At 38.6% G+C, this 22,975-nt stretch overlaps 1 protein-coding gene across 3 annotated transcripts in view; it reads right to left on the reverse strand.

Annotated features, from left to right (window-relative positions):
* LOC106064170 (T-box transcription factor TBX3-like) overlaps window positions 1-22,975 on the reverse strand; it is a 119,617-nt gene that overhangs the window by 78,604 nt on the left and 18,038 nt on the right. For 2 of the 3 annotated variants that reach the window (XM_056006731.1, XM_056006730.1), the window contains exons 2-4: window positions 12,789-12,879; window positions 9,491-9,741; window positions 6,325-6,453 (exon numbers count right to left, since the gene is read on the reverse strand). In XM_056006731.1, the coding sequence (XP_055862706.1) occupies window positions 6,325-6,453; window positions 9,491-9,741 (380 nt within the window). In that variant the 5' untranslated portion in view covers window positions 12,789-12,879. The remainder of the gene's footprint in view (window positions 1-6,324; window positions 6,454-9,490; window positions 9,742-12,788; window positions 12,880-22,975) is intronic. The other variant, XM_056006732.1, reaches the window with a different exon arrangement.

The raw sequence follows: 22,975 nt of genomic DNA on the forward strand, positions 1-22,975 counted from the left end.
CACAGGTCAGAGTTTAAGCCTACTGTGACGATTGGTTTCGGTCCAGTAGATTCTGGACGGAGGGATTAGAAGAAAACAAGATAGAGTAGTTCTTACTAAAACAAACAAAAAAAAACCAACATGTCTAAACTTGACATACTTAAGGATTACGATACTAAATAGTAAAGTTCCCCTTCCAGACCTTGTGTTCTAAAGGGCAGATAATGTAAAAGTCATCTGTTTCTATGGTCTACGGTTAATGAGGGTGTCATGTGGCCAGCACAACGACCAACCGCCTTTTCCCCAACTAATGTCAGGTACCCATTAGAGCTGGGTGGACTCAGAGGCGCCCAAAGATCCCGAAATTAAAAATCCCAGTCTTCACCAGGATTAGAACCCCGGACCCCGGTTCGAAAGCCAAGCGCTTTACCGCAAGTGTAATAATAATTTCCACTATTTTTTTATTATAATTATTATTATTCAAAACATTATTCCAATATTCGTTAAACGGAAACCAATTGTAGTTCAATGGCGAACTTGCTAATCATCAGAGTCAGGTCAGTCTCGGTACCCTTAGATGAGGAGAAAAAATGTCACATTGTGTAGCTTCTGAAGCTACCAGAACATATTTATCGCGCAATTCTATTGTGACAGTATAAAAACTGTGAACTTCTGTGTCCTTCAAATGTTGTTTTTTTTGTTGTTGTTGTTTTTTAAGGAGACTGAACGGAAGTAAGAAAAACAACAACAGCCGTAATGTTGGTTTGGGAGACAGCGGTGATGTTGGTTTGGGAGACAGCGGTGATGTTGGTTTGGGAGACAGCGGTGATGTTGGTTTGGGAGACAGCGGTGATGTTGGTTTGGGAGACAGCGGTGATGTTGGTTTGGGAGACAGCCGTGATGTTGGTTTGGGAGACAGCTGTGATGTTGGTTTGGGAGACAGCGGTGATGTTGGTTTGGGAGACAGCGGTGATGTTGGTTTGGGAGACAGCTGTGATGTTGGTTTGGGAGACAGCGGTGATGTTGGTTTGGGAGACAGCCGTGGTGTTGGTTTGGGAGACAGCCGTAATGTTGGTTTGGGAGACAGCCGTGATGTTGGTTTGGGAGACAGCCGTGATGTTGGTTTGGGAGACAGCGGTGATGTTGGTTTGGGAGACAGCGGTGATGTTGGTTTGGGAGACAGCGGTGATGTTGGTTTGGGAGACAGCGGTGATGTTGGTTTGGGAGACAGCCGTGATGTTGGTTTGGGAGACAGCGGTGATGTTGGTTTGGGAGACAGCCGTGATGTTGGTTTGGGAGACAGCGGTGATGTTGGTTTGGGAGACAGCGGTGATGTTGGTTTGGGAGACAGCCGTGATGTTGGTTTGGGAGACAGCGGTGATGTTGGTTTGGGAGACAGCCGCGATGTTGGTTTGGGAGACAGCGGTGATGTTGGTTTGGGAGACAGCGGTGATGTTGGTTTGGGAGACAGCCGTGATGTTGGTTTGGGAGACAGCGGTGATGTTGGTTTGGGAGACAGCGGTGATGTTGGTTTGGGAGACAGCGGTGATGTTGGTTTGGGAGACAGCGGTGATGTTGGTTTGGGAGACAGCGGTGATGTTGGTTTGGGAGACAGCGGTGATGTTGGTTTGGGAGACAGCGGTGATGTTGGTTTGGGAGACAGCGGTGATGTTGGTTTGGGAGACAGCGGTGATGTTGGTTTGGGAGACAGCGGTGATGTTGGTTTGGGAGACAGCCGTGATGTTGGTTTGGGAGACAGCGGTGATGTTGGTTTGGGAGACAGCGGTGATGGTCGTCAGTGAAATGAAAAGTCATCGAAGACAAGATCAACTAAACCCTGTAATTATCGGGTTAAAAATCGATACCTAGATTTATACCTCCAATGCGGAAGTGAGTTGGCACGCATTACCCAGTTATCAAGACCAGAAACTATAGACAGAATACCCTTTGACAAGATCAAAATGTCATTGACAAATGTGGAAAAGTAAATAAATAAAAGAGTAGATTAGGCTCGTGAGTCCAGCGTTATCAGAATATACATATGAAGGTCGCAATAACCAGGGGAGAGTAATCCAACAACATCTGGCTTGAACATGTGACCTAATTAATCGCTAGCGAAATATTAAAATACTTTTTCAAAAATTCAACGAATGTGAAGAAATCCACAATTACAACTAAATCTCTCAATAAAGTAAAAGTTATTTCCCTTTTCAATATCAAACTAAATAATTAACTACCAATAATTAATTGACTTATTCATTGTCACTAGTAATGATGGTAGACATCGTCATAAGTTTCTTTGATTTTGAAATACAGGGAATAAATGCTACTCAATTATATACATATATATATATATATATATATATGTATATATATATATATATATATATATATATGTATATATATATATATATATATATTAATATATATATATATATATATATATATATATATATGGATTAAGTCCCCATTTAGAAATAATTAATTAATTTTGTTTATATAGCAGCGATCAACCCCCCGTAATTTTCAGATAAATGGCAGTACTTAGCGGTTCCTTCCCTTAGATAAGCTTTTTTTTAAAAAGTATTCTTTTTTTTTTCTATTGGTTGTTTTAAGGTTAGGACGTTCCTTCAGAAATGACGTCTTTTACGTCCTAGTCCAAACCTCCTGCAAGACGTCAAGGGATGAAAGCGGGAAAGGTTCAAACTCGAAACCATCGTGTGACAGTATGATGCGCTTATCACACAACCAGGTAGCCATTTAAGGCAGAAATGGAGTCAATGTCAATAATGTCCAGCAATATGAAAGTATTGCATGGCTACAATCTCAAGTATCACTTTATAACTAGTTATCTTATCCTAATGAATAGCTCTTATAAAGTGCAACTTTCATGCTTATAGCACGCTCACAGCGCTTTAATTCAATCTATTTTTATGGACCAGTGGGGAGAGAGGGTATCTAGGAGAAGGTTTTCCGTGCTGCCTTTAGGTGCTCGTTGAACACAGCTCTGCTCGGATCGGGTGTCGAACTCAATCCTTCTTGAGAGGTAGCCAAGTGGTTTAAGCCTCTCCACCACAAATCAGTTCGTCCTCGTTTTATGTTTTATTGTGTTGTTTTATTTAAGTTCTCTTCATCTTGCTTCATCTGGCTTCGTCTTGCTTCATATTGCTTCATCTTGCTTCATCTTGCATCGTTTGGCTTCATCTTGCTTCATTTTGCTTCGTTTGGCTTCATCTTGCTTCATCTTGCTTCATCTGGCTTCGTCTTGCTTCATTTTGCTTCATCTTGCTTCATTTTGCTTCATCTTGATTCATTTTGCATCGTTTGGCTTCATCTTGCTTCATTTTGCATCGTTTGGCTTCATCTTGCTTCATATTGCATCGTTTGGCTTCATCTTGCTTCCTTTTGCTTCATCTTGCTTCGTTTGGCTTCATCTGGCTTCATCTTGCTTCATCTTGCTTCATCTTGCTTCATCTGGCTTCGTCTTGCTTCATCTTGCTTCATTTTGCTTCATCTTGCTTCATCTTGCTTCATTTTGCATCGTTTGGCTTCATCTTGCTTCATATTGCTTCATCTTGCTTCATTTTGCATCGTTTGGCTTCATCTTGCTTCATTTTGCATCGTTTGGCTTCATCTTGCTTCATATTGCTTCATCTTGCTTCATCTGGCTTCGTCTTGCTTCATCTTGCTTCATTTTGCTTCATCTTGCTTCGTTTGGCTTCATCTGGCTTCATTTTGCTTCGTTTGGCTTCATCTTGCTTCATCTTGCTTCATCTGGCTTCGTCTTGCTTCATTTTTGCTTCATCTTGCTTCATTTTGCTTCATCTTGCTTCATTTTGCATCGTTTGGCTTCATCTTGCTTCATTTTGCATCGTTTGGCTTCATCTTGCTTCATATTGCATCGTTTGGCTTCATCTTGCTTCCTTTTGCTTCATCTTGCTTCGTTTGGCTTCATCTGGCTTCATCTTGCTTCATCTTGCTTCATCTGGCTTCATCTTGCTTCATTTTGCATCGTTTGGCTTCATCTTGCTTCATATTGCTTCATCTTGCTTCATTTTGCATCGTTTGGCTTCATCTTGCTTCATTTTGCATCGTTTGGCTTCATCTTGCTTCATATTGCTTCATCTTGCTTCATCTGGCTTCGTCTTGCTTCATCTTGCTTCATTTTGCTTCATCTTGCTTCGTTTGGCTTCATCTGGCTTCATCTTGCTTCATCTTGCTTCGTTTGGCTTCATCTGGCTTCATCTTGCTTCATCTTGCTTCGTTTGGCTTCATCTTGCTTCATTTTGTTTCATTTGGCTTCATCTTGCTTCATCTGGCTTCATCTTGCTTCGTTTCGCTTCATCTTGCTTCATCTTGCTTCATCTGGCTTCATCTTGCTTCATCTTGCTTCATTTTGCTTCGTTTGGCATCATCTTGCTTCATTTTGCTTCGTTTGGCTTCATCTTGCTTCATCTTGCTTCGTTTGGCTTCATCTTGCTTCGTTTGGCTTCATCTTGCTTCATCATGCTACATTTTGCTTCGTTTGGCTTCATCTGGCTTCATCTTGCTTCATCTTGCTTCGTTTGGCTTCATCTTGCTTCATCTGGCTTCATCTTGCTTCGTTTGGCTTCATCTTGCTTCATCTGGCTTCATCTTGCTTCATTTTGCTTCGTTTGGCTTCATCTTGCTTCATTTTGCTTCATTTGGCTTCATCTTGCTTCATCTTGCTTCGTTTGGCTTCATCTTGCTTCGTTTGGCTTCATCTTGCTTCGTTTGGCTTCATTTTGCTTCATCTGGCTTCATCTGGCTTCATCTTGCTTCATCTTGCTTCGTTTGGCTTCATCTTGCTTCATCTTGCTTCATTTTGCTTCGTTTGGCTTCATCTTGCTTCATTTTGCTTCATTTGGCTTCATCTTGCTTCATCTTGCTTCGTTTGGCTTCATCTTGCTTCATCTTGCTTCATTTTGCTTCGTTTGGCTTCATCTGGCTTCATCTTGCTTCATCTTGCTTCGTTTGGCTTCATCTTGCTTCATCTTGATTCGTTTGGCTTCATCTTGCTTCATCTTGCTTCATCTTGCTTCTTTGGCTTCATCTGGCTTCATCTTGCTTCATTTTGCTTCTTCTTGCTGCATTATAATAGATCCGATTAGCTCATCGAACTACTTGGCATTATGTCTACACACTGCTCTTCTGACTTGTCCATCTAATGTCACAAGCTGTAATGTCAATCTGTCACTACCCCCCTCCCCTTGCACCTCCCCTCCCGCTACTATCTTGCATGACATCTCCATGTATAAGCTTACATCGCCTTCAGGTCAGTTCATTAGAAAACAAACGGAAGAGAGTAAGGGGCGGCCTTTAAACGGGTGGAACAAATATAAGTAGGGGGGGCGGAGGGCGAATTCGTGCCTGGTGGGGAGTGTGTTGTCGAAAGGAAAAGAGATCCTTGACATTGGCAGTTTTCATACCGCTCAGACAGCAGACGTGACATCGGTGATGACATGTTTCGTTAATTGCAGACATTGTTAATTTTTTCTTTTCACTGAGCCATTTACTGAGGTTTTCGCTAGTTCCGAGGTCTCTACAGAGTGTCCCCTCGTCTTGTCTGTCTGAGTCTATTGTCTTACGTCTGTCAGGTATGGGTGTTAATAGACACGTGGTCCTGTCTGCGTGTTCCCGCTCTTTTGTTCGAGCTCATTGTTTTACAATGAAACGGGGAGTGTGTGGTGTCTTCCTCCTACCCCACCCCCCTCACCCCACCCCATCTAGTTTTCCCCACACTTTCTTTTCGTCATCTATTAATAGATTCAGGAACAAATCAGTATTGCCTGGCATGCGAGTATATCCTGCGTCCTAGACGTTCGTCCAAAAAGTTTTAGGGTGGACCTTTCGTTCCCTTTCTCTTTAAGCTATCCAGCCCCCTCCCCTCCATGATGGTCATAGATGGCTTCCTGGTGGTGGGATATGTGCGCTGGGCTGTCATTCGGCAACCCTGTCGACTGCGATCCCACGTCTTCCTGCGAAAGTCTTGTCCAAATGTCTCGGAGTTCAAAGCAGCCCAATTCCAATTGATACGCAAGACGAAACTGCTTTTGTATTTTCACAGATGTAAAAAAAAAAAAACTAAGAATTAATAAGGCTTGTCTTTTAGTTCGAAAAATAACGAGGAATGTAGTATTTCCCCAGGCTAGGTAGCCCCAGCTGCGACGTACATATTTTGCCACATCCAGCACAGACATAAGCTTTTTTTCGCCGTCTTCTTCTATTTTTATTTTGGACTCAAATGTGTATCCCGCGGCCTTTGTAAATGATCTTCAAGAGTAACCCTTAAGTAATTATCAGCTCACACACTGAGACTCTTACCTTCCTGACTTAGTGATGACCATTTCTGTCCCATGCTGGTAGAACATATCCCATAAATTTAATCCTTCCAAGTCAGCCTTTGGGTTATCTTTTACTCCATCGTCTTTGGGTTCAAATCCCGCTGCCGCCCTAGTGAGGACAAAAAAATATACGGTTAGTGAAATCCTTATAAAATAATACAATGTGTGGGCTCAATAGAGCGTTACAGTACCTCGTGATGGCTTATGAAAGGGCTGGTATCACAATCAAGTGATGCAATCTCTATTGAAGACAGGTTTTAGTCAAATCCTAACATTTATTTTAGGAGAGAGGTTTATCAAAAGCTTCTATTCAGTATTGTTAAAACATATATATTTTGTTTGTTCATAGTGGTTCTATGATAAACACGCTGTCGTCATCCAGGGGGCTGAGGGCTTTGCACTGGGGTTTTATGCCTCCTCATGTGACCTATTTACTGTGACGGAGCCAGACTGGAGAAGTATGGACACAAATAAAGGAATAAAGTTCGTGGATGCAAAGACATGACATGTATTTTGTTAATCTCTTGTATTTATTCATTACTTTCATTTTCTCTGGAGTTTTTAAAATCTAGAAACACTTTAATTTATCAAAGATTATTAATGCACATAAAAACCATTTTCGAAACTTAGATTCAAAACAATAATTCTAGACCTAAACATCGTAATACACGCTGAGGTACACATACACTTTTATATATATATATATATATATATATACAGAAGCTATTTTGCTTCACATTTCCATATCAACAATATAGTATGACTAAACACTTTAATCATAGAAGCCAAAGGGAGCTAAAATAAACTTCAATATTACGAGAAACCAGATGGTTCTAAAAACTTCTTAGGTCGCGAGTATTAAAATCTGGCATCTTTGAACATTTGGACCTATTTGTTTTTCTGTTTCATATCAACCCAATCACCGTGGATTCATGATTCTATGATACCACTAGATTTACGTCTTACAATGCTAGGCTGTAATTAAACACCCAATTCTAGTGTAACACCTAGATGTGACATTCAAACCTTAGCTAGACAAATGTCACAATATCAATCATATGCAAATAGAGAAAACTGTCGGACACAAACAGTAAACACATGTGGCAACATGTAAGTAAACATGCATCACCTCTACTGCTTACATCCCCTTTGTTCTTTATTATTCCACTTTCCCCCCACCCCTCTTCATCATAAGAAACAAAAGAAAGCTTAAGATTAACGACCCGTAGACTTGTATATAATCAGGTCGTCTGTTGTTGTACAAAGTTATCAAATGTTACGTGGCAGCTGTTACTAAGCCTGAAAACTAACACCTTATAACCCGGAAGTACATTCAGATCGATTTCATTTCGCTTTCTTTTTTTAAATTAACTTTCATGGAAATTGAAACTTGAGGAGGAAAAAAAACAACAACAAAGAATTTAAGCGAGAGATCGTGTTTTTTTTTCTTTTTTTTTGCTTCCAAAAATTTCAAAAATAAAGATTACAAAATATTCGTTTTATTTTGTATATAGCCTTAAATATTTGATCGCATTTTTATTACAACAATTGTCTTACTTATGTTATCATTATATGTGTCCATCCTATAGGTTTTAAATGTTCCTTTTAAGAATTAATCTTGAATAGTGTGAAACGGCCCCTTAGTGCTCATCAATGATAAGAACCATATTGACGCTTTACAAAACAGGAAGAGCGCATTCTTAGTTGTAGGCTACTGTGTACATGAAAGTGGGTTACGAAGCTCAGTCTGATTGGTGATAAGTGATTACGATTAAAGACCAGGGAGAAGGCTGTGTTGCTGTATTTTGGGCTCTCTCTTGTCTGTTGATTCTCTCACTTATTCATAGTCAAAATAATTTCGGGGCTGAAATTTTGAACATCGATTCGATCTCCGTGTCAACACATTTAATTGAAATTTCATAAAGCCTTGATTAATAGTTAAAGTTATTAAAATTCTATTGAAAGTCTCAACCTATTGGATTTAAGGTAGCTACCTATTATATTTTTCTGATTACTGACTAGTAGTAATACCTTTTGCATATGGCCACCCCCATGCTAACACAATTATATCTTTACTATATTAACTGAAAATAAAGTCGGAATTGATTATAATTTTATTATTTGTTGTTATAACCAGAAACGCCCACAGCTCCTAGCCAATAAGATATTAACTTGTCAAACGCAATAGAATCAACAGTAGAGAAACCGCAATTATCTAGATTCAAACCAATAAGATTGTAAGTAAAATAAGATTGAAATATTAGCAATAGAAGCAGATAGGTTTCTTTTGCAACCAACTGGAAATCTATTATCAATAAGTAAACATAAGAATGCAGTCACGGCTTTCAAGAATTTGTTAGGCCAATACTAGAGCATTCCCTCTATGACACATCACTAAAACTATAAATAGCTAGTGTTCAGCTATGTTTTTTAAAAGTTACTTATTTATTTACTGAATCTACCATTGTACTAAATCTAAGCTAGTAACTTTGTACGCTATTAATAATGTATATTAATACTTTATTTTGGTAAGGGGCAAATGTGTTGATTATGTTTGTATATAATATTGTAAACCACACTTGAGAGGATCTTGGGTGTAAGATTTAAGGAATTCTAGGTTTATTTATTATTATTTCACATGGCTTGGTTTTTTGTTATTGTTGTCAGAGGCCTGAGTTTTGGGATCCCAGTCGTATAGTATAAGTAATGTAGAAGTCAATTTGCATAATTATGTATATGCTTACTATCTAACATTTGTAGCGTTGTCTACAACTACAGTTATCCTGATTACAATTATTAAAGTTATATTTTGTTGTTAATTCATCTCTGGCGTCACTTTGAGTTATTGAAAGAAGTATGTTATGTGTCAGGTATAATCTAAGTAAGGAGATTCTGCACAGCAGAATCCAATTTTCTAAGCTCTACTTCTATTTTAATGAAGTTGTTATGATTGAAGTTTTTAACTGTACATCCTTGGCATTGCTTAGTGGTGAAACTCCTCGATATGTTCCTCTTGTTTTATTTCAAAGTGTAAATATTTACATTTAATTTCCATCTATTTGAAGTATGTTGTTTTTGGTTAAAGAAAAGTTACAAGTAGCCATTGTGCTGGTCCTGTACCACGTACTTAATGTTTCTGTCCTTACCTTAGTGTCCTGTAGTACTCAGGGTGAGCCAGGTACTCTGCAAGCAGAAAGCCAGGTAAAGGGCCCAGTCCACCAGATCCTGGGCAGTAGGAGGTCACTCCAGCTGGATGTGGGGGGCCCGAGCCGAGAGTGAATGGGCCGCCAAGAGGAAGGGTGAAGGGGATTGCACGTGGAGAAAGAAACTGAGCAGGATGAGTAGGCTGACCTTGAAACTCGGACGGTCGTTGGTACAAAAATGGATGATACGCCATCTGAAAATATATTTAAAAAAAAAGAAATGTATGCACATTTGAAAGAGCTTAATTGTTATAACTTCTCTCTTCTCATTCCCAATACCTCTTTCTTTCTTTCTTTTTTTCCTGTCTGTCTGTCTGTCTATGTTCTATATCAATCAGTTTGCGGCATTTACAATGATACATGTCTAGCTGGTGAAGTGATTATGATTGCTGGCGATTCAAAATTTCATCTTTCTTTTTGGTGTTTGTCCTATCAATAATGACAGCTGGAGATTTCTTACTACGGATGTATGCTATACTGAACACATTAGAGAACAAAAGGAAATCGACTGCTGAGGACAGACGTAGAGACGGCGGAATGAGAACTTAAACCAACCATCGGCAGAAAACGGCTATGTCTGTACTGAGTTTGGCAAAATATGTAGGTCACAGCTAGGACTGCGTAGTTACATGATATACTGTACTTCTTAATCTTCGGGCCCGAAGACAAACCTTGTTATTGTTTATTATTGTGTGTTAGATCATTTTGATGTTTGTACTTATGGAATCTCAATTCGTTTGTGTGTAAGATTAATAAGAGAGTGTGTATCTGTGTACGGTCCCCTATCATTTTGCTTTACGTCATTTTAATTTTATTTTTGTGTGTGCATGGTCAATTAGATGTGCTTGTGAGGTGAGTTGGTTTCGTGTGTAATGTCGCTATCAAGTATCTGCTGATGTTTGCGTGTAGCAATAAGGCTACTTCCATGTGTCTGTAGCACATTTGAATGAGAATCTGTCTGTTCGATCACTAAGGAATGTGTTGTGTATGTCTGTGATGTGTCAAAAGGTAAAGTTTGTGTATCGATGTCTTTTGTTTCAAATGAAATATTTAACAAAATTTATAAACAATACTTTTTTAAAAGCAAAGCGTATATGAGGGAAAGAACCGTACAATCACTGACATATCCCTCAATAATGAAAGGTTTGCCTCTCCTCTTTCTATGAAAAAGAAACATAATTAATTACCACTTATTAATTAATTAATTGGTTACATTTTTAATTGATTATTATGTTGTCTTAGACTAGGATTAATTTTGCTAAATTTAAACTTGATCCGAGAATGGGAAGAGGGAGAAATAAGGTTGTAAAAGAATCCACCCAGACAGACAGAAAGACATAAGCTTTTTACAAAATAAATACTAAACATTTTCAGTTCTATGTGTACAGTAATGGTTTCTATTTATTTGTTTGTTTAAAATCGCCGCCTTATAATGTTATTGCCCCTGTACTAAATGACACAGACACATTCATCATTGCTGGCATCGTCCAGGGAAAAAAAATCCCAAAACCTCAAACCCCTTCCATTTCTGAAGCAGACGTCATGCAGACGTCATGACGTAAACAACAACAACGTAAATATTTTACTAAATAACCGGGGAAAAAATATTGTCGCTACGGTTCAATGCTCGTCTGAGAGTTCGGCCCAAGTCGCTGGACTACGTGATTCTCTCTCTCGGAAATGCCAGAAGTTCATTTGGTTTAAAGCTCCTTTGTCCGAGATTTTTTGGAGTTTTTCAGTTCTGGCCATTTTCCAGGAACCCCCCGCTCCCCTAACAAGCGTCTCCCCCCCCCCTCCTCTCCCTAGACTGTGGGAGATGATGAGTACCTTTTGTGTGGCAATGACGTGAGTGGACAAAAACATCTGACAGTTGAATGTGTGTCTGCGTGAGTGCGTGTGTGAGAGAGAGAATTTACAGACGGGATTTTATTGGTTCATGAGGTACAAGATAGCCCCCCCCCCTCCCCCTGTACCATCGGCTCCCCCACGACGCTCCTGGGTACATGATTTTGGAATTATCCAGAAAGTTCCACGTGAGTTAAAAAAAAAGATGTCTGGCTCGGAGGTTTGGGAATAGTTTTGGGGGAGGGGAGGAGGGTGGACTGAAACTTGAAGTGAGGTCAACCAGATCAGAACTAAAGTTGGATCACGTGATCATCAAAATGACCTATAGTGATGCTCCTCAATTATCTGTGCTAAAGAGAGAGAGAGAGAGAGAAAGAGCGAGGCACACATAGGTATACATATTGTGATATACATTAAGGACAGCGTATAGCGTAGACACATAAATATATGCCAACAGTTCGGGATTTTAGTAAATGGAGGTCATGGGAATGATTTTTATGGAGGTGTCTACTTTCTTTAATCATCAATCTCAATGCTCTTAATAATATTGATCAATGGAACAGTTTGCCCTGTTGGTTAAGAAAGAAAGAAATTACTTGAAAATATTGCTTACTTTTATATTCCATTCCCTACAAGAGTGATAGCAGTCGCACAGGAAATCTGGACATGAATATACATGCTGGATAATTACCACTGGACAGGCATTCCATTGGACAATCATACCATTGGACAGGCATACCACTGGACAGGCATTCCACTGGACAGGCATTCCACTGGACAGGCATACCACTGGACATGCATACCACTAGACAGGCATACCACTAGACAGGCATTAAACTCGATAGGCATACCACTTGACAGGCATACCACTGGACATGCATACCACTAGACAGGCATACCACTAGACTGGCATTAAACTCGATAGGCATACCACTTGACAGGCATACCACTTAACAGGCAACATAAAGTTACACTCAGGTCAATGAATATTTTGTTAGATTAAAGTTACACTCAGGTCAATGGATATTTTGTTACATTAAAGTTACACTCAGGTCAATGAATATTTTGTTACATAAAGTTACACTCAGGTCAATGAATATTTTGTTACATAAAGTTACACTCAGGTCAATGAATATTTTGTTACATAAAGTTACACTCAGGTCAATGACTATTTTGTTACATTAAAGTTACACTCAGGTCAATGACTTTTTTGTTACATTAAAGTTACACTCAGGTCAATGAATATTTTGTTACATTAAAGTTACACTCAGGTCAATGAATATTTTGTTACATTAAAGTTACACTCAGGTCAATGACCATTTACCTTGAAGCTTACAAACCAAGGGGAAAAAAAACAACATGCGTATAAAAATGGACACTAAAGATGTGTACTTACACTGTGTTAGTCTCAGACTTGTGTCATTGCACTGCCTCTCAATCCCATGCTACTTGACTTTTCATAGTTTACAATCTTTAGTCTCATTCAACTAGAAAAAAAAGATATGTATAGATCAACGAAGCACTAGAGAATTGAAAAACTTATCTAATATCATAGAGACAAACTGTTGTTGCTTTTTATTTATTTCATGTAGTGCATCTTTCATGCCTATTAGAGGCCTTAACACTGACCTGCTACGTCACAACCTGTGGCATTTTAAACCAATATCTCGTTGCCACGTCACAGGTCTGTACGACTTGGCAAATAGCTATTGGTCTGGACTGCCCACAGGCTGTGACGTTGCAAGTCAGCGTTGAGGCCTTCTACAACGAATGGTCTCGCCCTATCTTTTTTGCAGACCAGTTGGGGGAAGGGTTTATCTGGGAGAAGGTTTCCACGATACTTCTAGATTTAGCTAAACACAACTCTGCTGAGTCGGGTTTCGAACTCAGGCCCTCTTGATGGGTAACCTAGCAGTCAACGAGCGGACTAACTTGGACGATATAGAATGAGTGTTCTAGAGGGAAGGAGATGTAAACATTGAGATTGAAGATAAAAGCTTTTGTTTTCTAACCTTATGCGCACCCTCCAATTAAAGAAGAAGGGTGTATAACAACTGCTATGTAAGTAGCTAGAAAAACTTTTAATACCTATCATTAATTGGCATAAATTTTGTAACTTTTAATAATATTAATATTATTTAGATTTTTTTTAATAAGTTAGTCTAGAAGCAAAAATAATAAAAACACTGGTTGCTTATTTATTTTAAAAAAAGTGTAGGTAAAGCGTCAGTAAGCATAAGAGAAAGTATATAGGGACTTCAGGAGGTTAGATTAGTTTAATGAATTGTTAAAGTAGGGGTGGAATTGGTGGAGGTGGAAAATAAAATAACACGAAGACAAAAGTGCTGTGGGTTTATTGTAAACAGAATCGCTTTTTAGATGGACTTATAGTTGGGCTATTACATAAACCTTTAGATAGGTGTCGGTACTTTCATACTTATATATTGTCTTTTGAATGTGATCTTTTGTGTGGATGACTCTATTTGACCTTTGTAATAGATGACCCCTCAATGTTTTAATTTGAAAGAATGACCTGTGTGGTTTGGATGTAAATGTCAAGTAGCCCTGCTGCTGTAACGGGTGGCCATTGTTTGACTTATGTTGTCATTTGTATTCTTATCTTTCTTGTGATGTTTTTGAAGCTATGGCTAATTAATTTTACATTTACCTATCCCTTAATTTGTTGAACCGTTGGGGCACCATGCAAGATTTGTCGACCGTCTTTCTTCATTCCTCTTTGTCTTTTGCCTTAGTTAGAAACCTCTTTCAATGGCAGGCCCGTCCATTCTTTTATGTTGTCCCTCCCATCACTTTCTATGCCTGCCTCTTCTTCGTTTACCTGGTACTGTTCCCCGAAGGAAGTTCTTTGCGAGCCCCGAAGACCTTGTAATATGGCCATAGATTGTCAGCTTGTTTGTTTTTTTTCACTATAGTTAGCAGGTCATCATGGGGTCCAATCTCTGAAGTACCCCCGTCTCTAATCTCTTGGTTTGTGATGCGGTCTTTGAATGTGATACCTAGGATCCTGCTGTAGCTCTCAATTCCATTCCTCCTCTCTAGCTCTGCAGTCGGCGTCCAAGACTCATAAGCATAAGCTTTGCCTTTGTCGTTCCATATTATTTTAACTCTTTTTCTCCTTAATAATTTACCACATTCTAGTGGAATCAACGCTGGTGTCGTCAGTTTGGAGAGAAAATGTTAAGTATATCAATTTTCGTTCCCTCATCTGAGGTATTTGAAACTACTGACACTGGTCAGCTTTTCACTTCCAATACTGATGCCCCTTTTAAAGCCCTGATGGCCAACAGCTAATTAATTAGAACTAGACTATATACTTTGTACACTAATAATTTTTAGGGTCAGTGCCTTGTAGTTTGAGAACTGTGTACCCCTGTCTCTATCAGAAAATGTCTATGACATGTTTGATTGAATAAGGAAGAATCTAGAAGCGATTTAACCAAAAGAACCTTCATGTTGTGGTACCCAATAAGTCTAGGAAGATGTCTTAGTGAAGCCATCAAGTTCAAGTCTTCAAGTATTTCTCATTTGTTACTTTCTATTATTTTTATTGTTGTTTTATATGATATTTTAAATTCGTTTCTTTTATTACAATACCTCTATTCAAGTCATTACTTCATGGAGGGCGGAACCTGGACGTAGATCTTTAAAACGGCTCTAACGATTTTTCTTGAGATATAACAGTTAAGCAATGATTTACATGGGAAAATTTCTAGTTTGACAGTGTTTTTATTTTGAAGGTAAAAAATGAAACAAAATTTCGGAGGACATATATTCGGCTATAAATTGAATTAAAAAAACATTGTAGTCAGCCGTAGAGTAACGATAACTGAGTTGTTTTTATAAATTTAAAGTTGTTTAAAGTGTATCGATTGATTATCAAGGCTTTGTTTATATTTTTAAGTAAATGTAATATTGATTACGTCTAGATTCTAGATTCTAGATATAGAAGTAGATCTAGATCTAGACTAGATTTTAAGAGTTCTAAATCAGATACGTGTAATAAACGTATCAAAATAGAATTACATTCTTATACAATGGTCGCTGGCCTGATTGACAGAATCGTTCGTTCAAGAAGTTGACGGTGTCAAAATCACGAGATCGATATTCGTTTGAGCTAAGTTTTTTATACTTAGTTGTTGTTTTATATATATATATATATATTATTTTAAGTTGTATAAGTTTTTAAAATATTTTCCTTGTTGTTTCTGTAAATAAACATTTTAATGTTATGTACATAAGAACACATCTAGATGTCAGTGTATTATTGTATGAATTCGGTTTTCATGTGCTTGAAATTAATTGGGGGTGCTCATTAAAACATTTTGCCTTTTTCTTTTTCGTTTGTAGGCTGGAATGCGAAGAGATGTTTTGTTGTTGTTGTTGTTTTTTTGTGTTTTTTTTTGTGGGTTTTTTTTTTTTTGGTCAAACAATACTATGTAATTGTTAGCACTTGTTGAATTTTATATGAAAGATGAGCTTTTTGACAGGATTTCAGATCTTTGGATGGTTCATTTAGATTGGTTTTTAGAAGGGCTTTTAGATTGGCTTTTAGATGAGCTTTAGAAGTGTTAATAGGGCTTTTAGCATGGCTTTTAGAAATACTTGGTTGGGCTTTTAGATTGGATTGATCGGCTTTAAAGTTGTTATTTAAATTGCTTTTACACGGTGATACGCGAGAAGACTTACGGGATTGAGCTAGGTGGGCTTATGCAGCATGTTGGGACAAGATGGGCTTATGCAGCATGTTGGGACAAGATGGGCTTATGGAGAGAAATTGCCTTGAGTGTAGAATGCGATGAATTATTGAGAATGGTTGCACAGGTTAGTGTACTGGCGGTAACTGTAATGTCCATCCTAGTGAAATCTGACTCAACGATTGGAGACCAGAGGCTTGTCTATAGATCTGTGCAGCGATGTTCTCAAAATCGATGACTCTATTGATTGACCTAATTTGCGTAGCATGGTAGCCCGTTGCGAGGCATCATGGTGGAAGATATACCCCAGGGATTGGTTAGGTATGAACTTATTTAAGAAGAGAAAAAAACATACCTCCTAAAATTAAAATCCCATTTTGAATTTCTTAATATAAGCTCAAGACATTTTAAAGAGTTAAGTTATCAACATAAAAAAAATGCACAATTAGATTCCAAAGAAATGTATAAAGAGTTAAAACGGTTTTTGAACTCATTAGTTTGAACCAATGCGAGGGTAGAGAGGTGCATCAATGGATAGATAATGAAAAACATAAGGATGTCTCCTTGCTTCTTGAGTGTTCACATATTTGTTTAATATTTGTCAGAAAGTAAGCATTTTGTCACAGACTTTGTTTTCATGCCAAAGAGATACATCTAGGAACAAGTCTGAAGAAAGAGGAGTTTATCTCTTTTGTTTCTGACACCATTTGTTTAGATAAAACTTCATAGAGGAGCATTTGACTTTCAATCACTTTCAAGAGATGTAAGGCAAAACTTCCAGACCTAAAGCAAAACTTCTAGACCTAAAGCAAACCTTCCAGACCTAAAGCAAAACTTCTAGACCTAAAGCAAACCTTCCAGACCTAAGGTGATATTTCCAAACCTAAGAAAATACTTCCAGACTTAAGGTAATACTTCCAGACCGAAGGAAATATTCAAAACCTAAAGCAAACCTTCCAGACCTAAGGTGATACTTCCAAACCTAAAAAAAATATACTTCCATACTTAAGGCAATACTTCCAGACCGAAGGAAATATTCAAAACCTAGAGCAATACTTCCAGACTTTATGCAATACTTCCAAAGCTAATGAAATAATTCCAGACATAAGAAAATGTTTACAGGCTTAACAATACAATAGTCTAATCGAGTAATGTCTTACAACAAAAAGTAATGAAGCCACATAGGATCCGATTGACTTGACCATTTTATATATTAACATCCGGTCGTACCACGTTGGGTCGAAAATGTAAAATGGCAACCCGGTTAGGCTCTCAAATCGAAACAGACATCTACTTATGAAACATGTGTTTTGAATATCTTGTCTTACTGTTATCGTAAAAAAAAATAAATGTAAATTCCTCTCCTGCCAACTCAACCCTGAGGCGGCCTTAGCAGTGCGTGGAGCTCTGGGCAAGCGTCATATCAGGACCACGAATATTTGTAGATTTGTAGAAATGCGCCGATGGTTACTACAAATTTTCTTTATCACGGGACTCTCCTATAACTCAGGCCATTGGGCTCTTTCCCTGCTCGCCAGCCGACGCCAGCCTCTGACTACCAGAGAAGAGCTCATCACTGCATGTGTTCTGTGCAGCCTCATTAATCATTCAATCATTAATCTGTTTCCATAGGAAAAAACAAACACCTAACTAAACGCATATTGAATCAAAAAACACAACAATAGATATCGATTACAGATAATTAATGTGTTTCTAGCCCAAGAATTGTCGATAAAAAGAGTTTTATTATTATCTTTTCAAATGATGAATCGATCGTGAGAACTTTTACGAATACTTTTCGATTCCATCAAAACTACAACCAAACATTTAACCACATCATAATACATAGATTTATGTGTTGAGATACTGCCACTATAGCTACATAGATGCATTTATAAAGAGATATAAAGTTATAAGCCACAGTGCCGTCAGACCTACACGTAATGGTCGTCTCATCTCCATTAAGGCTCAAACAGAAATATTTTAATCAATCTTTTATTCTACTTTCAGTCCTTTCCAGAGAGAGAGAGAGAGAGAGAGAGAGAGAGAGAGAGAGAGAGAATGAGAGAGAGAGTGTGTGAGAGAGAAATAGAGAGAGAGAGAGAGAGAGTGTGTGTGTGTGTACGTGTGTGTGTGTGTACGTGTGTGTGTACGTGTGTGTGTGTGTACGTGTGTGTGATGTTACCGAGAAGTACAATGAAGCCTAATTCAAGAAAGCTCTGGCTGTATGTGTGTGTGTGTATTTATTTCATATGTAAAAAGTTTTTTTTTCCGTGTTTGCATCTATGTTGTAATTGTTAAATTAGTTATGCACAGACGGACTATTGCAGTTAAAACAAATTGTCCATTTGTTGAGACCAACACAATTATCTTATCTTATTTTATATACGTCTTCAAGAAACCTTCCATCCCCTCCTGCGTCCTCAGGAAGTTTGTTCTAGGACAATACAGTAGACATACACATAGGAAACCCTGCTGGATCAAAGTAATAACAATGGACGTTCGGGCCACGAGGCCTTCGTGAGCTACACACAAACAAAAAAGACAAACATAAAAAAAAAAGGCTTAAAGTGAACTCTCCGATGTCCTTGTTCGGCTATCCAGTATGGAAATAAAATGAGCAAACGCTGATATAATAGGCGGGAAATTTAAAAATAAAAATCTGTCGGGCTAAAATCAGTAGGTGTGAAAAAATAGGTCCTTTAAATATTCGGGACGAAATTGGATATGTCAGTGACAGACAAACAGGACTCTAAAGTGTTTAAAATAATTTATTTTAAAAAATAAGCTTTTTTAAAAAATGAATTAAAGTTATCTATTATTGTGGTGGTGTGTAAATAAATTTTCCATCACTGCAAATGACAATGGTCAAGGTCAGATTACATCTGCGAATGTAATATTGTTTATCCTATCAATGTTCCTGTTCAAGTTACGTAAGAAACATTATCAAAAGCAATGGTTGTTCATACAACAGGGACGTTGCAACCATAACGCGAATGTTTTGTTTTTTTAAGGGGCCCACAGGAGCCTGTAACAGAAGGGAAAAAAGAAAACAAGTATTCCTGAATGAATTGATATTGTCAAATCATCAAATGTGTATGATTATTATGTGTGTTACTAAATAAACTAAAAAAGAAAAACTGGTCGCCCCCACCTCCGTTACATAGATGTAATAAAACGTGACCTCAAATCAGTGAACATCAATACTGACTATTGGGAAGGCATAGCTCTAGACCGCACCAGATGGAGAGAAACAGTGACCAAGAAAGCTATGGACAGTGAAAGTACATGGGTCTCAGCTCAGGAAGAAAAACGTACAATCTGAAAAACGGCCAGCTCCTCAACCACCGAAGCAAAAGTCACCTTAACCTGCGTTATCTGTGGACGGGAGTGTCTCTCCAAAATAGGGCTCCACAGCCACACGAGGAAGTGTGCTCTGAGATGAACCATAGTCGTTCTACGATTGAATGCGATGGGTGATTACATGGAATATAGTCAGATACCTACTACTAAGCGATAATACATGTATTAGAACCGCTTTTATAAATGTGACTATACAGAATTACCTGAATTTATTTTTGGTCACCTTACAGAGAGGGGGTCCGCCATTATATCCTCGAACCGAGGGCCGCGCGTACCTCGTCACGCTACTGGTACTGAACGAGGCTCGTATTATGAAACCACTAGACTTGGCTAATGATGATTAATTTAGTTCTAAAGTGGTTCCGTGACATTTCTAATCATTTGTCACAAGAAACTGTTCAACATTACTTTCAAAACACTAAAAACCATCTGTGGTACGTGGCAACTAGTGTTACTGTGTCACGTGAGATTCAGGAAGTGTTAGAAAAAATTATGCCGACATTAAAGGAATTATGGTAATTAATGAAATGGAACTTCCCCCTCCTCCCCACACGTATCTAACCAGCGATACGCCACTTTTTTTTTTTCCTACGCTGAGAATATCACCGTAAGCAGGTTAAACCAGATTTCAAAAAGTTTGATCATAGAGATTATGAACGAGACAAACCATTCAAAAATGACTATAACTGTTTTAGAAGTGTAAGGTTTTGTCAAAGTTATATCCTGGCTCAGATATCATGAAGAATGGTTGCAGACGTCAGTAGCCAAGATCCGAACTCGGGTCCATCGTGACGAAAGTTCTAAGTGCGTTTACACAATCACGCAAACATCGATAGCAGCACAGCATAGTAGAGATAAAAACCATTTTATGTTGTAGCGAGTTATAAGGTAGCGAACTAAAAGGTAGCGAATGCTTCAATATAATGTGAACACAAACTAGAGAGAGGGAGGGAGAGAGAGAGAGAGAGAGAGTGAGAGAGAGAGAGTGAAAAGTGTATTTATTATTCCACATGCTAGGTCATATTCCTATGTGCACTTTTTTCTGTTATGCTATTACGGCACGGAACGGGTTGCCTGAATCAGCCAGTAAAACCAATAACTTTGTAGAGTCTCTGAAGTGTACGACAGAGATAGAGCTAGAGGGAGAGAGAGAGACAGAAAAAAAGCAAGAGTGAGAAAGTGAGAGAGAGAGAGAGAGAGAGAACGTTAAAAAGAGAGAGAGAGATGTTGATATTGAGATAAATGTAAATAGATAATGTATACATGGTGGTTTACGTTGGCAGCATCTTTCAAGAACAGACATATCTCACGATGTCTCAAGACAAGACAAGTGTCTGTCTTTTCACCGATCCTCGTCTAGGACTGGGTTTGTCCATCATCTAAATGTCTGCTGGCTGAAGTAGCTTTCCGAGGTCGTCATCTTTTGTAGGAAACTTAGTGACACGACAAGATAGTGGAGTGGGGGATAGAGTGAAAAGGAGAGAGGAGAGAGAGAGGGAGGGGAAAGAGAGAAGGACGAGAAGGAGAGAGAGAAGTAGTGAGAGAAGGAGAAAGAGGAGAGGGGGAAGGAGAGCGAAAGAGAAGGAGAGAGAAAGAGGAGGAGAGAAACAGAAAGAGAGATGGAGAGGAGGAGAAGAAGAGAGAGAAGGAGAGAGAGAAGGAGAGAGTGGTGGAGATAGAAGAAGAGAGAAAGAGAAGGAGAGAGAAAGAGAGAAACAGAAAGAGAGAGAGGAGGAGAAAAAGAGAGGAGGAGAGATTGAAGGAGAGAGAGTGGTGGAGATAGAAGGAGAGAAAAAGAGAAGGAGAGAGAAAGAGAAGGAGAAAAAAATGAGAGATGATGAAAAGGAGAGAGGTGGATGAAAGAAGGAAAGAGAGAAAGAGAGAGAAAGAACTAGCCAGAGGGAAAGCAGAATGAGAAGCGAACTTCTCTATTGACGAAGAGAAACGGAGAGACCTATAAACTGTGAAGAGAGAGAGAGAGAATGGAGAGCCAGGCGGTGGGTGACTTCAAGACCTGATTCTAGACAGTCAAGTGTGTTTACCGGTAGCTTCTCCCCCCCTCTCTCTACAGAACGACAGAATGGTCGTCTACCTCAAGTGGAAGCCGCGGTGGTGGCGCTGGTGCGCGTGAAGAAAGCCGGGAGTGGGGCGCCCTAAGCCTGTCTGTTCCATTATTCATGTAAAGCCAATGAGTGGTCGAAGTTAATGCATGGAATTTACCCTATTAGAGAACATACAGGCGTACGCTTCGCCCCGGTGGTTCTCAAAATTTACACAGGAAGTATCCTGTAGATGTTAACCGTTGGACAAAAGCTTAGTAAATAAATAAGAACAATTAAAACAAGTAACTTTAATATTTTTTTGTGTGTGGCGATTTCCTATATTTTGTTATTTTGGTCTTAGTAACTAATGAAATAGAAAAAAAAAATTGACATTTTTTTAGTCCGCCCAAATATTCCCCTCCCCTTCCGAAATAAAATCCTGGTTGATATACTCAGAGTATATAGAATTCTAATTATGGGCCTTTAGACCCAGATCTAGACAAAAAAAAACATCTGACGTATGTGTACGGAATGTCTTGAACCCCAGACCAAATTTGGTAATATGATTATTAGTTGTTGTTGTTTTTAAATCACAACGGTCAAACCAGGGTTGTCTGGCCTCGCAATCATCTTTCAGTTCTTATGGGACTGTGTGGGATAAGCCTTCGGCCTCTTAGGAGGATCTTTGTAGTGGGCGGTGGTTGACTTGTAGCACCAAGCTGCTGGGAGACAACTAACCCGCTGTATTGTATTTTAGCTTGTCAAACTTGAAATGACTTGAATAGCTTCTTTGGTGAACAATATTAGGTAGAGGTTTTATTTTAATACGATGGTATTATAGGCAAAATCTAAGTCAGTAGAAAAACGCGTCTTTTATGTCTTGCGTTCAGGAGTGGTCTCTCCTACCTAAGACCGCAGACGGCAATGCCAATTATCTTGCATCATTCACAACCAATTGTCGCTGCCTGTTGCTATTTAGCCTCTATATTTTAATAAAAATATATAAGTGACTGTTTGATGTTACAGAGCTAAGCTTTCAAAGCTTCGGCACAGACCACACATCAGGAACTACACTATTTGGCCTCAAGAGTCTAACCCTAATTTTTTTTTTACATCCCAAATAGCACTTAAATGAAACAAGATTTTTTTTTGTGTTAGTTTTCTGCTTATAAGTATTGATCAGTTACTTTGTCAGAAGCTATGTGTCTTTGTAGGTCAAAGGGATGAGAACCCTCGCTTTGGGGGAGAGGGGGGCAGAATATTATGTAAGGCTCTAATAGAAAAACGACGTCATAAGTAGTTCAAGTTAATTTATTCATGATATATTCATGATGTCATGGAACAATAAAACCATTCTAGATTATCGATAATAGGTAAGAGCTTCCTGCGTACACACTGTCACATTAAAGTCATAAAAAAAAAACTCCTGCTAGACTCTTTACATTCAGGTCACTATACAAGGC

Source organism: Biomphalaria glabrata, chromosome 12 (genome assembly GCF_947242115.1).
Source record: "Biomphalaria glabrata chromosome 12, xgBioGlab47.1, whole genome shotgun sequence".
NCBI classification, from domain to species: Eukaryota; Metazoa; Mollusca; class Gastropoda; family Planorbidae; genus Biomphalaria; species Biomphalaria glabrata.